Genomic DNA, 16683 nt, shown 5'->3' with positions numbered 1-16683 from the left:
AATGCAAAATATTCTTTTCATATGTTATTTTAAAAATTTACTAAAAGCTAGGACAATCATATCAGTTTTCTTTGAATATGAGCCTAACAGGAGATGACGAGATGAATTGTTTAATATATTTAAAGAAAAGGGAACAGGTATATGATTGAAAATGTGCCGTAGCAAGATAGAAAGGGGAGTAGGAGAGCAGATAATGTTTTCGGTATAATATTAATTTCCATAGTCATAGTTATGAACTTCCAGTGCAAACAGACAATCGCGTACCACAAGAAGATACATTTCTTGTCTTGAAAAAGCGTTTAATTCATTGTGCAAATCTTTTCCAGATGTGTCACATAACTAACACATTATCCTGTTCGTTTGCCTCTTTAATGTGTGACACCTCTTCACTAGAAAACGCTTCTAAAGGCAAAGCTGGCATTTAGTATAGGGCGAATTGTGTCCATTTCATATCTGATTATTTGTTTAAACTAAAATCATTAAATCATTACATGGCCTGCACTCAGTCCGATGCAACCAAATTAATGCATTTTGTTTCAGACTGTGTCCGATATATGTGAGCCATTATTAGGTTTGCCGAAAGCAGTGCCACGCGAACTACAAAATATCGGTTGTGGTATAAGTCTTTTAATGACTGAAACGAAGATATCACGATCATTATCACACTGTAGTTTTCCCTTCATCATTGCAACCGACATAAAGGAATCATTAAACTTTGTAAACCGTACTTTAATGTTTGAAACGCAGCTTCAAGGGATGGGCTGCTCATTGAATTACAGTATTTACCCAAAATGTTGTGTCGATACCATGCATCAGAGCGTCTAATAAAGACAACATATTTGACTTTTTGTATGCTTTGTCTTAAAAGATTTAAAGTTTACACTTATTTTTGAATTCTAAGAGGAACATAATAATATATAATTTAATAAATTATGGATATTTATACTTATACAAAGCACATTTAGAAATTTATGGAATTCGCTTTAGCTTTACTCTCTTTATAAAACTCAGTTAATATTTTTTCAATTCTGTAATGAATCCACTATGTATGAGTTTTGCTTTAAGTTACATAAAATGAATATTGGCTTACTGTCAGATAATTGTATAAATAGGTGAGACATTTATCCTAGACCTCTCAACCACTCTATCCTATTCAGCAGGTCATCTTATACATCTTACAGTAAAACAAATATTGATGTATTTAACAATTACGGAATCGCTGCCTCTTCCAATATCTGCATTAGCATTTGCAAGCACATTTTAGTACATAAGCAGTCGCAACAAATTGCTCTCATTTAGGTTGAGATATGATGAGCATTAAAAACGAAACGAAGAAACAACGAAAACGGAATGCATCGGAAGAGCGGCATAACAAACGTGACTTGGGTGAACCAGAAAAGCTAAAGATTTAAAAAAATGAAAGAAACCTTTGGCCGTAAAATAAATGAGTTAGGAAATATTAGCCAGTGGGATATCAGCTATGCGTTGTGGGGGAAGAGGATGAAAGGGTGTGGCTACATTATATCTGCTATTTCATTTGCGTATATCCTTTTGCCCGTTATTATTTATTGTTCATTGTTTGTAAAATAAGGTTTTCTTTTGAAAGATACAAATTAATTCGTTTAAAGATTGTATCCTTTCTCTCTTATGAAAATAAGGTTTAGAGGCCCTACTTCACTGTAAACAATATATTAAATTTAGAAGGCAACTCTTAAACAGACTCCATAAAGTGGATATTATAACGTAACAATGCCGACTTTCCATAATTAATTTTAATAATATGGGCGAATGTCTATACAGTCAGTTATTATACGTATGTGAGCCATTGTCACTGTTTGATCATCCTCTATCTGTCGTATATAGCTGCTATTGTATCTGTTCATTCTCCAACATTCTTCCACTCTCTCTATCTCTCTTTCTCCCTCCTCCTCCCTCCTCCCTCCTTTATGACACTGACTCTTACCTGGATTTTATTGACGTCATTGCCTTTACCAACAGAGCGAAGGGCCTCCTGACGAGCCATGCATGGTAACGTTTAAAACTGGACCAAAACACATTGGAATACAACACGACCGGTTTAGCTCCAAGGCCCGATAACATGAGTACATTTCAATAGGGCTTTTCTCGTTTATCAGAATATATATATATATATATATATATATATATATATATATATATATATATATATATATATATATATATATATATATATATATATATATCCATGTATGTCTGCAAACATGTTTGTTTTGCATGTAATGTATCTTTGTATGTATGCTTTAGATGATTATCTTGTTATGCATGTTTTTTTTGGACGTATGCATATACATGTAAGTATATAAGTATCTTGTATGGATACAGATACATTCAATCAAAATTACAGGATTATTAATATGTGTACATGTGTGTGTTTGACTTTTAACGTAGCTTTTGCAATTTTAGTCATCTAGATACCTGTGTCTGCAGCGTGGCAGTTTATATCAATGTCTAGCGTTGGGCCATCATGTCGCAGACCACAGACATGTAGCATCATGTCCTACTCAGTAACATTATCTTGTCACCATGCCGACCAGTCCTAACACTAGCCTCTTAATGTGAAGCGCCAAGCGAGGCAGCTGCTAGTACCATTTTTATAAATCTTTGGGTTCCACCCGCGACTTCCCTTATCTAACCTGTGAAGGAGTTCAATCAAGCACCAAGCATTATATGATATGTTGGACTACTTAAGACATCTGATCTCAGTTATTAACAAAACGTAGCAGTTGTTGCCCACGTATATGAATGTAGCACACGCAGACCATTACGTCCTCAATTTCTAACGGCTTTATGCTATTGATCAAAGGAAAGATTGTAGCTGTTCTATTTTAATCACATATATGCCGTAATCCGAATTTTAACCTGCTCAAAACAACGGGAAATCTTAAATATTCAGTGCTGAATATCCTGTCTAATTATATTTATTGTTCAAATGTCCTTCATCTCTATATTAAATTATGACATGGTTCCCGTCATAATAATTGAATCATTCATTGGATTTGGATTGTCTTATATGTTATATTGTGTAACTTCAATTCTGAACACTTTCTTTGTTACGTCCCATGCAGCTGAATTAACACATATTTCCTACTGTCACCAACACGTCAATTTGCCTGGTTTCGTCCTATGCAGATCCTCACGTCTTATACGTAGAGACCAGTCTCGAAGGAAGAAGGTAGATTGTAATTGAAATCCCTTGATGCTCGTGTAGTAGGTAATACAATCACTATCAAACACTCGTTTCCGTTCTTCTCTCATCATTACAACGGATCAAATCTATTCATCAGATCCAATAAAAAGTTTCGTCGGCTGCAAGGGACGATTTTGTTCACTGAATCAAAATATTCGGTCTAAAATACTGTTTTCATCCCCTGCTATGTCTGTTAATATAAAGGAGCAACTGGTCGAGCTAGATTTGAAGGAGTACTCCCGAATGTAAATGGAACGCTACGAATGCAGTTTGGGTTTATATAAGTGAGTTCAGGATGACATAAGATAGGAATTCTCCTACGAAATACCCGGGGTAATCGTGCATATATCTCGAAAACGGCTTTATTAATTTATGTTTACTTCCCTTTCATTGTACACACATTTTGAAACTTGTAACTAGTAATCAATATTGATATTCAAATGTTGAAGACTGTGTTGGTTTGCTCATCTTTCTTTTACAATATATATATATATATATATATATATATATATATATATATATATATATATATATATATATATATATATATATATATGTGTGTGTGTGTGTGTGTGTGTGTGTGTGTGTCTACGTGCGTGCTTAGTTGGAGTGGTTTTCATTCTTTCTTCTTCGATTTGATATTTGCTGTGTCATTACTGGATAATACAGGGGTTGACTAGAATTGACTTGGGTGCACATTACAAAACATTACATTGCAGTTTTGGTTACTGATAGTGTACACGTACGGCACATAATATGATTTAGAAAATAAAAAGAAATGTTAGCAGAGATTTAGTAACATTTTGTTGGAAGAAATTATTGCAAGTTTGTAAACCCCCCCCCCCCAGTTTTCTTTACAACTACATATGACTATTCAGTACGTTCGTATGCATGAGCAATTGTTCTACTGTTTACCTATAGCCCCGCTTCACCTGAACTCGTCTATAGTTCTGGTGTTTCGGTGAATGCTCGAAAGGATTTAAATTAGCGTGAAAGATTCGTCGAAACTCATTGCATTGTATGTGTACGTTTATGTCGATGTGCGAATAAACGTCATATAGATCCAAGAGACATTATTACTGGTTTAAAACATGTATTCAACAAAAGTCATGTCTTCCAAATGAATCCACTCGTAAAAGACACGAGTAGTCTACATCAAATTAAAAATAGTTAAACTGACGTTACGATAGATTCAGAACAACCTATGTGGCTTACGTTTAAACAGCGGACAGTTGTTTAGCAATCCAAATAAACAAATTATGTTCAAGACAAAATTGTGACTTTTTTATGCTGCTGCATACCATATACAAATTTAAGTATTTAAAGAAAGCGACACCAACGCGTAAAATACCAAACGGGTTCTCTTTATGCTTCTTCAGACTTACACAAATGTACCATACTATTATTGATGCTTGCAAATGCTACCTTATTAAAGATGAATTTACACGTAGATCATCATACGAATATGAAATGACGGATGACATAATAAAACTGTCGGTTGAATAAAACCATCTTCAGTTTAATGAAGTCAGCTATGTCCAAAATGTCCATTGCAGCAGCAACTATCTTTAAGTAAAATCCGGGCTCACAAAACTTAAACATTGACTTATATTTAAAATTAGAATCTAGAAATATGACCGGGTGGAATGTAAGTCAAGCTAAAATTGGCCAATTGAATGCCTTATGTCTAGACTTTAAATCAATTCAAGACTATGAAGTTTATGCAAGGTCAATAGAAAATATTACGATTTTGCGTTATATAACTCAATCACATCATCTAGCAATAACAATTGAAATTCAAAGTAAGAGAATGTTTCCGAGAGGAAGTAAAAATATAATGGTTAATGTTAATCTTGTTTGTCTTTTAAAATCAGAAAGATACATACACAATAACATCTTCAGAACGACTACGATGACCCTTCATTTCCTACCAAAATTCAACATCAACCTTTATTGATAACTGTGTTATATACAGTGTGCATGCCCGTGGCCGAAAAAGTGTTAATGTTGAAATGATTCACTTCTCTAAGAGACATAACCTCTCAGTCGTCAAAATCCCCTTTGCGTGCGTTTAATCCGTCAATATTGCTTCAACTTAAGTCTGCAGCGTATATATATTGAATGGCACACGCAACACTGCAGCTTAATAGCTGACATTGTGTCAGAATTACCAAAATACAGATAAAGAAATCGGAAGAAGGTCGAAACGCCTTCGTCTATGACTGGAATTTGACATGCACATTAATACTATTTATATCGAGGCTATATCATCGAAATTCAGCATGCTTCAATACTTTGGTACATAAAATCCACAGGTTGTACATTTATTTTAATTATTTAGACTGTTTGATGAAGAGGTTACAGTCTGTGACTGGTATGGCAGTAATAGATAAATTGAGTAACACCTGCGTATAGCAAATAATCGACCCGAAATTATTTGGTCGATATATATATATATATATATATATATATATATATATATATATATATATATATATATATATATATATATATATATATAATTCACAACCCATGAATTCACGATCCATGAATATAAAGTTAAGTTGCATATTTTTCGAGCAGATGGAATTGTATCATTTTGTTTGCCAAATTTATCATTTCTCTTTGCCAGATATATCCCTTTTGGCCCTCCTCCTTGGATTTAAAAAAAGTATTTATTCAGTGATTTCATACGATTTCAGGAAAACGCAATGCATGATTCAAAAGAAAAACTGAAATGAAGGCACATTATTTATTTAAATATCAGAATATCAAATCAAGCATTAACAACAACTATAAATGCAATTACAAGAAATCAAAGTATGATTTTTTTTTAATATTTCATAATAGTTTGGTGTATTAAAAAACACATATCCACGATTAATTATAATTCAGCATTCAACACCTTACATATATCCAAATGCTATTGTATATCCACTATACATTTTAAGTAAATTTTAAGTAAATGGACATTCCTCAGACAGAATCAAATGCTATTTTAAATTTTATGTTATGATTAAACTTTATAGAAAGTTTAGATTCATATCTTCTCACATAATACAAGTCCTGTCCAATTAAAAATTTTATTCTGTTTTAAAGTGTGTGTTTTTAATGCAGTCATATTATTATTTTTCACATGTGCTACAACGATTCAGTGAATCATAATCACGTGTTACTTACAAAATATTTTTTGCTTGCTTGCATCCTTAATTGTACAAAGGACGATAAAGATTTTTAATGTCTTCATGTCTTTATTATTAGTCTCATGGATGTTGATAGATACTTTGAATGTGTCCCTCTTACGTTCTTCGTCACACACGATTTGTACATCTTCTTCTTGTTCACCATTGTATTTCAGACTTAGATGATATAAAATCAAGCTCTTTGTTAGTGAAACAAAATTGCAGTTCAGTTGCATCAAACAATACGCTGTATAAATTATGGAAATTAAAAGTGTGGTACAATCTTATTAACTTTAATCACAGACTGGTTCCTGCAAATTACAAAACTTGTTCATGACGCTGTCTGCCTGAAATGATAACTACGTATATCACTGGACATAAAATGACATTTTTAAAATGAATAATTTAAAACAGTAAACAAATGTAGAAGTCATCTTTATTTTAAAACGTTAAAAATAAAAACCATATTACAATAACTCAATGAGTCCCGTGACAGGCGACCATACAGAAATGGCACTGAACTTGCAAACTACGATTCTGAGACTGAGTATACGCTTTCAACCGTAATACGTGCCATTGCAGAATTACATTTCTCTATTATTCGACATGGAATCTAACGCTCAAATTCATGGACAAATATTCCAGAACCTCAATATGCGGTTTTAATTAGAGAATCTAAGAAAGGAAATATTTGATAGACGAAGAAACACAAAACAAATTCTGATGTTTATTATTGACATTATTTACTACACAAGTGTTGTCCTGGCTTAATAGGTATGCAAGGAGAATGACAACAAAACTAATTTTGATGGAACTGCAAGCATACACTTCACTGAAGAAATAATAAAAATCGGCCAAGAAATGTTTTATTGGAGAATTAAATTAGTTCTATGAGGATTGAAGCACGTATAATTCATTATATAGTATATGACACTTTGACAAGATGACTGACTAGTCACCACAGAACACGTTGAAATTTATATATAGTGTAAAAGTTCATATCATCCCTTTTACAGATCCAGGATTTAATTGTCTGACATGGTCTTTATAAATTACGTTTCTTAGGCAGCCGCAATAGTTCTAACTGGGACAAATTATGGTAGTTATTTTATTTGTTCACATCTCACATCGGCTTGATGAAGACCCTTCATAATAAATGGAAGCATTAACGATAAATTAGCAGCACTCCAAAAACTAAAAATAAAATAGAAAGCAGCAAAACATGAATACAAGCTAATGAAACAATCCGACATAGTATTAACAGACCATAAGATAACACGACAAACATTTTGAGACATAATGACAAATTTTACCCAAAAGGGCCAGTCATCAACACTACGTTTCCTTCGACACTGTTTTGCGAATTGTTCATAGGTTAATGACATATGCATATATTTCCAGAAATTTAAAAATCAATAAGACCTCGCATCTCTGTGTGTTGTTGTTCTCCTATAATATTTTCTACCTGACACTTTTCTAATTCCACTGGCTTACATTCAATTCTAATTTTCGGGATAATAGGTTTACTTTTATAAAGAAAAATTACTAAACAAGATAAACTGAGATGTGTAAAGTAGAGGTGATTTTAATGGCAGAAGGAATTATAGAAATGCTATTCAAAACTGTCTCAAAAATACCAAGTTCACAAATAAACGCGAGCAGGTAGCCAAAGAATATATGGGGGCATTTAGGTACTCGCATAAACAGAAGGAATAGATTAAACAGTCCTCAGAAATTTATATCAGAGGAGACATTTTTCATTTGAATGTGCTTTCTTTTCACAAACAATGGCAATAATTTAGCATTTAACAATTGCTTGCTAGGACAAACACACCGGGATCCTTTTAGGAACACTTCAGTCATCATTCCGGGTGCTGCTGGACGAAATCGTACTCTCGCTTCAGCTGACACATCACACATAGAGGACAACAGCAGACAGTACAGCAGTCGCTCATGATATTACCCTATCAGATGTATATATATATATATATATATATATATATATATATATATATATATATATATATATATATATATATATATATATATATATATATATATATATATATATATATAAAAGCTTGATGAAATAAATTATGAACATACCTAAAGTTCGTATTATCTATTTTGTAATTGCTATTAACACACACTTAGGCCGTGCTCTAAATTTATCTGATATAACGACGTCAGGCTCAGAGAGACAGAGAGAGAGAGAATTGTATATAACATATACATTTTGACATTAAAACTTGATAGCATTCTGTTTGGATGAGAGGAAAAAATGAAATAGCGGATCAACAAACATTTTTCAAAACGAAGAAATCTCTGGATTGCAATAAGAGTGAAAGAATATATTTTTGTAATCGATTTGTCGTTCAACATGCAATCACGAACATTTAATATTGATTCTATATATGTTGCAATTCTGTAAATTGATAATAAAATAAAACACAGATCAAAATCATAGAAATGTATCAACGTGACGTGAACAAAACGACAATCCTTCTTAATGTTTCTACACAAATAAAATCCAGCAGACATATATTATATTAAAGTCCAAGCAGTTGACAAAATAATGAGGACATTATTCACAGTATTATCTAAACTGCTTATATAACTTTCATTTGCGTTATAGACGCCTGCATAACACCTTGAGCAGTCGAAAATGGTTAGTTCTTTTCAGCTTGATTATATCGTGCAATATTTAGAAATATAAGTAATGAACCGGGATTGTCGGGAAGAGCCGCATATGAACAAAATATGAGTCTGGTGAAGAAATTAAAGAGTTGATGGTATAAAAATCTGAAAGAAACCCACCGACCATGCAGTCAATCAGTTAGACAATATTATATCGTTTGATAACATCTGTATTGCAAGATGCGGACTGCAAGTTTATTGTTTCGATATGTCTGGTATCTACTTGCACATATTAACTAACTCTATAACTTACTGCACATTTTTGTTTTGTAAAATCGATTTCGTCTTAAGAAAGGAACAATTTAATATGTTTTGAAGACTGTTTTCTCTTTCTCTCATTCTTAAACCACAACCTCTTTTGTAAATCATATTTAGGAGCTATGATTCTCTGTAATCAATATCTACATTTTGCCAGTCTCATTAAGGACAAGATTAAGTCAGAGGGCGACGTATTGGTCTCATACGATGAGAATGCTTTATTTACTAGTGTACCGGCTGATAAGGTGTTGTCAGTTTTTAATGACAGATTACTTGCACAGAGGACACCACTGTCACCACAACAAGTAACAAGACACTTGGAGTTGTGTTTGAAGTGCACATACTTTGTGTATGGTGGAAGTTTATACCTTCAAATACACGGAGCTGCTATGGCTTCACCAGTTTCTCCTACTGTGTAATTTATATATGGAACACTTTGAGTCGTTAGCCCTAACCACTGCTCCCCATCCCCCGTTTTGGTGGTACAGATATTAGGACGACACACTTTATGCAGAAGGTATAATATGGGACGGAATTCACATATCACATTAATATCATTGATCCAAATATTAAATTCACCATCGATAAGGAACCAAATGGCGGATTATCCTTTTGGGGCATAAACATCGTCAGAAACATCGACGGTACATTGAAAATCATGGTTTATCGTAGACTTACACACCGACCAGTACCCTGCTTGTGATTAGTACTATCCATTAGATCCGAAACGTGAGATGGTGAGAACATTACATCACAGAGCCAAAGTTGTGACATCTGATCCAACATATTTAAAACAAGAACTAGACCCCATGTCAATTCTGCCCTCAAGAAGTATCACTATCCAGAATGGGCAATTAAGAAGGTTTTCAACATGTTCAACGCTATTATGAACGACAATGCCGTGGAAATCAGACCAGCAGGAAGAATTGTTTCAAAAGGCATCATCGTCCTTCCATATGTAAAAGGGACTTCCAAATCCTTGAAGAGCACGTTCCAACTACTCAATGTTAATGTATGTTTCAAAATAACCGTACCCAAAGACAGATTTTAGTTCACCTCAAGGACAAGTCTGATAAGAGCGATATTCGTGGACCTATCTATCACATTAGGGTGAAGCACATAATAAAGTCAGTGCCATCAGGACTATCTTGGGGAAAGGGAAATAACACTGAAAGCGAGATTTAATGAACATCGAAGACCAGGTTCAAGCTAGTCGGAGGATTCACGGCGCATCCGCAATGTGTGCCCTGACCATACTTTAACGTGGAAGGCCGTAAAAATTCTATATCGAAAATAAGCCTGGTTCGAACATTGGTCAAGGAATCGATTTACATCAGTGTGCGCAAACCGACGCTGAACGGGGACGGTGGCCATTACAACCTGTCGCATATCTGGGATAATTTGTTAAGATCGCTCACATTGCAAAAAGCGATGTTGACTATCAGTAGAGAGCATATCAGTCTGCTGATAAAGTCCTTAGCGTAAGGACGAAAATTTCAGGTCAGGCTTCTCTATTTTTGTGTGTATGTAGTTGAAAAGTTAAATACATTGTCAAATATATAGACATTAATAGGCAACTCTTGTGATAGTAACAGTGACCGCCTTTCCATATGTTATTTGGTATAAGCAAAGGGTTTTAATATTTCTTGAAGATACTGTTGTCTTTGTTTTGCGGTGTGTTTTCTGCTCCCCTGTCTGTCACATATGACTATAATTGCATCAGTGTTCCGTACCCCATCCCCCATCGTTCTTACCTGGATTTTATTAGCTTCGCGTACTTTAACCCTCAGAGCAACGAGCCAGGGTACGGGGTATCCACCTGTGGGAACGCACTCCATTGGACCGAAACACATCGGAAGACAACATGACTCGCCAAGGTGCGTAGACAGGTAGCAGGAATAACAGGGGGTGCAACACCATGCTAGTAGACCTTGACATGAATATTGGATTCATTTATAACAATATGTAAATGAAGATAAAGTATTTTCTAACAAACGTGTAACACAGAGTAAGGCTTTTATTTCATTATTTAAATGTAAATATTTTCTTAACACACACATACACACGTATATATATATATATATATATATATATATATATATATATATATATATATATATATATATGTGTGTGTGTGTGTTTTCATGCAAGTTTGTCCTGTTGTATGTATTGTTCTTGCTATTATGTATTTTATTTGTATCCATAGGTGGTTGCTGGTAAAAAGGTAGATAGGTGTTCATATCGTAGATCAGGCACCAATCATTGTATGTTTTTCACGGATCAGTTGTGGTTTGTAATAAATATTTCTCAGCTGTGCCAGCTAGCGAAAGAGCAATTAGAATCATTCCTGTGAATTTGATTATATTATGTCCTAGGCATGTTGTATTTATTGGCAAGTGGAAGTTCAGAGTGAATTTAAGATGGATGAAGACGACTGGTGGCTGGGGATCATTCCAAATCAAGTGACACAAATACTATGTAGGGCAAAAAAGATAACTTATAGGCACGGCAGCTTGCAGTAACTGAAGTGATTGATAATATTAAAAGATATATAGTTTCATAGCAATTGTGAAATAAATAATATCCTAAGTTTAAAAGGTGATTTTGACGTTACATATATTTCTTTCTAAATACATTTCTGTATTGATGCAAATTGAGAAAGATGCAAAGGACTGTTCTAATGCGATTATTATATATTACTTCCTTGGTTTATTGAAATTTGATATGATTGGAAAAGTATGTAAAAATGTCATGAAATGTCTGGTATCATTGCACATTATAAGTTTGATAATTGTTTCAAATCTGATCAACCACTCATTTACCAGTTTATGGTGGTATATTTGGAAAGGCTCGATTGCATTCTTTACGACAGCAAAACTGTGATATAATGCTCTGTTTAATCCACAATACTATATTAAATCATTGCCACATATTTGAAAGGAGACAAAATTCAAGTTTCAGCATTATAACTATGACTTTCATCTGGAGATATGCTAAGACTATACAATGTTTGTTGTTTTTTTCTAAACGTAAATAACTTATTTATTACTCATATTATGACAGAAACATAATTCTTTTTACCGGTACACGATGAAATCATTAATATATTGTAAGTAAAAAAATAGCTGATTAATTATTAATTACCAGTACACGATAAAATCATGAATATATTTTAAGTAAAAAAAACCAGCTGATTAATTATTAATTACCAGTACACGATACAATCATTAATATATTGTAAGTAAAAATATAGCTGATTAATTATTAATTACCAGTACACGATAAAATCATTAATATATTGTAAGTAAAAAAATAGCTGATTAATTATTAATTACCAGTACACGATAAAATCATTAATAAATTGTAAGTAAAAAAATGCTGATTAATTATTAATTACCAGTACACGATAAAATCATTAATATATTGTAAGTAAAAAATAGCTGATTATTTATTGGCTTTAATTTGTGTTTTCCTTTATTTCTTCCCTATTTTCATATTACTATGACTAATTGACCTCTTACTGCTTATATCACAAAACATAAAATTGCTGGTATTAATATTATTATTATTAATTTTATTATTATTATTATTATTATTATTATTATTATTATTATTATTAGTAGTAGTAGTAGTAGTAGTAGTAGTAGTAATAGTAGTAGTAGCAGTAGTAGTAATATTACAAAGGAAGCTAAATACATGATAATTGCTTTTACCGTCTATCTGAGTTTTGTTTTTATAGAAAACGTATATGCAGAACTACACGTAAATGTCTCTTTGATTTGGGAATGTTTACAATAAAAAATTAATATTTTACAGTTATGTAACGCAGACAAAATATATGAATAAGAGAGACACTTTCTGTTTACTATTTAACGGTTCGAATTCTGCGGATGTCATTGAATCATACAGCACTTTTACACTGATGTCTTGTATCGGGGGTTGGGCGAGACCCATCGTAAAGTTTGTAAAAGAGAAGCGTAGTTGATTGTCTTTGAGAGACAAGTAACTAGGGTTATAAGGTTCCGCTTAAAGAAAAAGGGCAACCCTCGAAGGAAAAATGTATTGTTTCTTAAATTCACACAAAGCGTTTCTTTGATGTGATTCTGAACATAATCGTTTAAATTTATTTGTCTTAAATAATATAGGAATCATGTATGGTAAGAAAATAGTATTACTTGTTTTGTGCGATACTTTATGCCGCTCATTTGTTCCTTAGCAACATTGTAGTTAAGATATGAAGTGAATTTTATTTTATCTGTTCGTGTAAGTAATATGTGAATGTTTTTACAAACTATGAATAGGTTGTATTTTGAAGTTTGAGCAGCCTGGCAAGAATACGATTATCTATCGATAGACTTTAAGCGTGCATCTGCCTGACATTACACCAGTTAGTGATTAATAATCCCAACTGGGCTTAATTGTCATTTCAGCAAAAACGAACGATGTCCTCGATCAATTAGTAGTAATGGTAACTAGTTCTATTGGATGAATACAATAACTTTTCCGTATAATGTTAATTATCTATGAGAAAAGAGAAATAAATTGTGTATGCAGAAACGGCAATGCTGTTTTGGGTGCAAGGTATACGAACTGAAACCAATTTGCAGTTAGAGTATGTTGGGAAATATCATACAGGCTAATTCTGAGTCGGAAAGGAGGTTTTATATTCAGTTCAGGCTGTAAGGCAAAAACAGATTTAGGCTGCATTTATCATATTTGCGAAAGGAAACTTTCTTCCATTATTGATATAAGGGTGAACGCTGGAAAATAAGAGTAGACCTTAAATAGGAGAATGGACGTTAAAGACAGAGACGCACATATATTGCTTATCACCAAAAGTATTCGCCCACCAATTAGTTGAGTAAATATTACTTATTCTTGATGAAACTGTTCAACGAGGTATTTAAGTTAAACAAAATATCTATTTTAATATGTTATTGGAATCGGAACGCCTATAACTTCATTAGAATTGTCGATATATCCTGCCGATAAATATATATGAAATAATTCCTATGAATACGGATAACCAAGATTAGATTCAATTCCGCTTATAAATTGGACCAAAAAAAAAAAGATGTAGAGAGGAAATCACCTAATATCCAGAAGCTACATTTTCGGAGGTTTTATATATCTCACGGACAGAGAGAGGGAGAGAGAGGGGGTGGGCGAAATATATATATATATATATATAAAGAGAGAGTTCACATGAAGTGGCATCTTCTAGACATCCACAGACTCCTGTGCTCCAGTCTCTTTGGCTCCGGCGTTGTAGCGGTTGCTGATTGACCACAACTGTGGTGTTGGTGATATGATGGCTCTTCAGGGAAAGATAGAGAAGCAATTATGAAATTGTATAAATGTAAATCTGTTCAAAAGCAAGTGACACAACAAAACGAGTGAATGGTATAGGCATTGTATATTTTTAGCGCGTTTTCATCATGTTCGATTTACTGTTGGTGTATTAAATTAAAGATCACATAAACAATCGAATGTTTTTATTTTCTTTTGAAGCGTAGCTAGATGTTTCCTAATGCTCATAGCTGACTGGTTCTTTCCGTTCCAATTGATGTATTTAGTAAAGGAATTACGTTAAGGACAAAAAATACGAAAAAGAAAAAAATCTTAAACAGAAATAAGAAACAATCGTATAGATTCGGATGGAAACCAGTAAGCTAATAAAATGCAAACTGGAATGGATTCAGACAGCAAGAGAGAGAAAGGAAGTCTCCGTCACGGTAAATCACATTATTCATTTTAGTGCTTCTCTCTTAGAACCTCACATTAGGTTTCAAACTAATATTTTTAGAAAGAAATATAGTTGCATTACTTTAACAAGAGAATCTCCGTCAAGCAGAAATGTGTGTGTGTGTGTGTGTGATTTTGATTTTTAACGAGCTGTAACAATTGTTCCGTCATATCGCTACGATGTCTGCAGTGTGGCAGTTTTTATAGTTATGCCTAGCACTGTGGCATCATGCCGCAGACATGTAGCATGATGTCACACCCAGTCACATTAACCTGACACCAGACTGACTAGTCCTAGCACTAATCTCGTAATGCTGAGCGCCAAGCGAGGCAGCTGTTAGTACCATTTTTGTAAGTCTTTGGTATGATTCGGCCGTGGATCGAACTCACGACCTCCCGTTTCTGAGGCGGACGCTCTAACCATTAGGCCACCAGAGCGGTAAGCAGAAAATGAATCATATGTCATGTAATGATGCCCGTTATTAAATGCATTCTAATTAAACCTAGTGTGCATGTAATATAGCAAAGACTTAATATAACAATGTTATCTGCGTGCTATATTCAGCATAAAACTGAACTCTGTGTAGAATATTTTGAATCAGAATTAGGGTTATTAATGTATATGCCATCTAAGGTACTATATCAATCGATACATACCGGCTGAGGCATCTGCATCTGCTGATATCCGGGCTGTTGGACATATTGAACATTGGGGTAATGTCCGGGTGGACCATAATGCATTGGCTGGTTGGTTGTAACCACCTCTGGTGATTTTGGGTTGCTCGAAGCTAATGATAAACACATACATTTAACAATAAGCACTCGAACAGAATGATGTCGATTTGATTGAGAGGTCAAAGGTTTAGTGGGAAATATTATAGTTTGAATTTGGATTTGCATGGATTGCAGTCCCATGATATGTCATTAAAATTCATGCTAAGACTCGAAACTATATGACCAGATCAATGTATTATTTTGAATGTTTCTGTAATTTTGACATGAACATAGGCAAAAAATATATGACTCTCAGATTCAAAACCTTGTAACATTCACTTTCCTCGACAAATATTACATAAACTGATCTTTTTCAAAGCAAATCAAAAGTAAAAACGTGAATACATAATAGTGAATAAAATTAATGTACGATCTTGTCTATCCGCTGAAAAGGAATAGTACACGCCCATGAATATGATTGAACCAGCCATTGCTCTTTCGCATAGTATGCAATATCTGTTGCTTTCCATTTTAAATTTGGAGCAAAAAGGTTACGTGACAAGCTATGATAATTTATGGCAGGACATATTTTTCAATATGTATTATCAAACATTGAAGAAGGATATGAGTTTACTACTGCCTAACATCGAAAAGAAAGTTAAAATCAGGCAGAAAATCAAAGGATCATATTCATAATACATAACAACTTACCTCATGGTTTGACTATAAGCATTTATTATATTTATATGTCTAATTTTGGTATTTATTTATTTCCTATTTTGATGCCCGTGCATATGAACCCTTCATCAACTATCATAACTTTATGAACTGATTGTACAATGTTAGTAAAAAATATCGAGT

At 33.5% G+C, this 16683-nt stretch overlaps 1 protein-coding gene across 1 annotated transcript in view; it reads right to left on the bottom strand.

Annotated features, from left to right (window-relative positions):
- Positions 1 to 5964: 5964 nt before the first annotated feature.
- The window catches only part of LOC149797117 (placenta-specific gene 8 protein-like), a 33703-nt gene continuing 22984 nt past the window's right edge, over positions 5965 to 16683 (bottom strand). The window contains exons 3-6 of the mRNA XM_089961791.1: positions 15766 to 15896; positions 14569 to 14680; positions 11118 to 11293; positions 5965 to 8372 (exon numbers count right to left, since the gene is read on the bottom strand). Of these exons, the coding sequence (XP_089817917.1) occupies positions 8271 to 8372; positions 11118 to 11293; positions 14569 to 14680; positions 15766 to 15896 (521 nt within the window). The 3' untranslated portion in view covers positions 5965 to 8270. The remainder of the gene's footprint in view (positions 8373 to 11117; positions 11294 to 14568; positions 14681 to 15765; positions 15897 to 16683) is intronic.

The sequence above is a fragment of the Sinohyriopsis cumingii genome, chromosome 6 (genome assembly GCF_028554795.1).
Source record: "Sinohyriopsis cumingii isolate HCF-2022 chromosome 6, ASM2855479v2, whole genome shotgun sequence".
Lineage (NCBI taxonomy): Eukaryota > Metazoa > Mollusca > Bivalvia > Unionida > Unionidae > Sinohyriopsis > Sinohyriopsis cumingii.
Note: the sequence above shows the minus strand (reverse complement) of the source record. Positions and strands in the feature narration are given on the sequence as shown.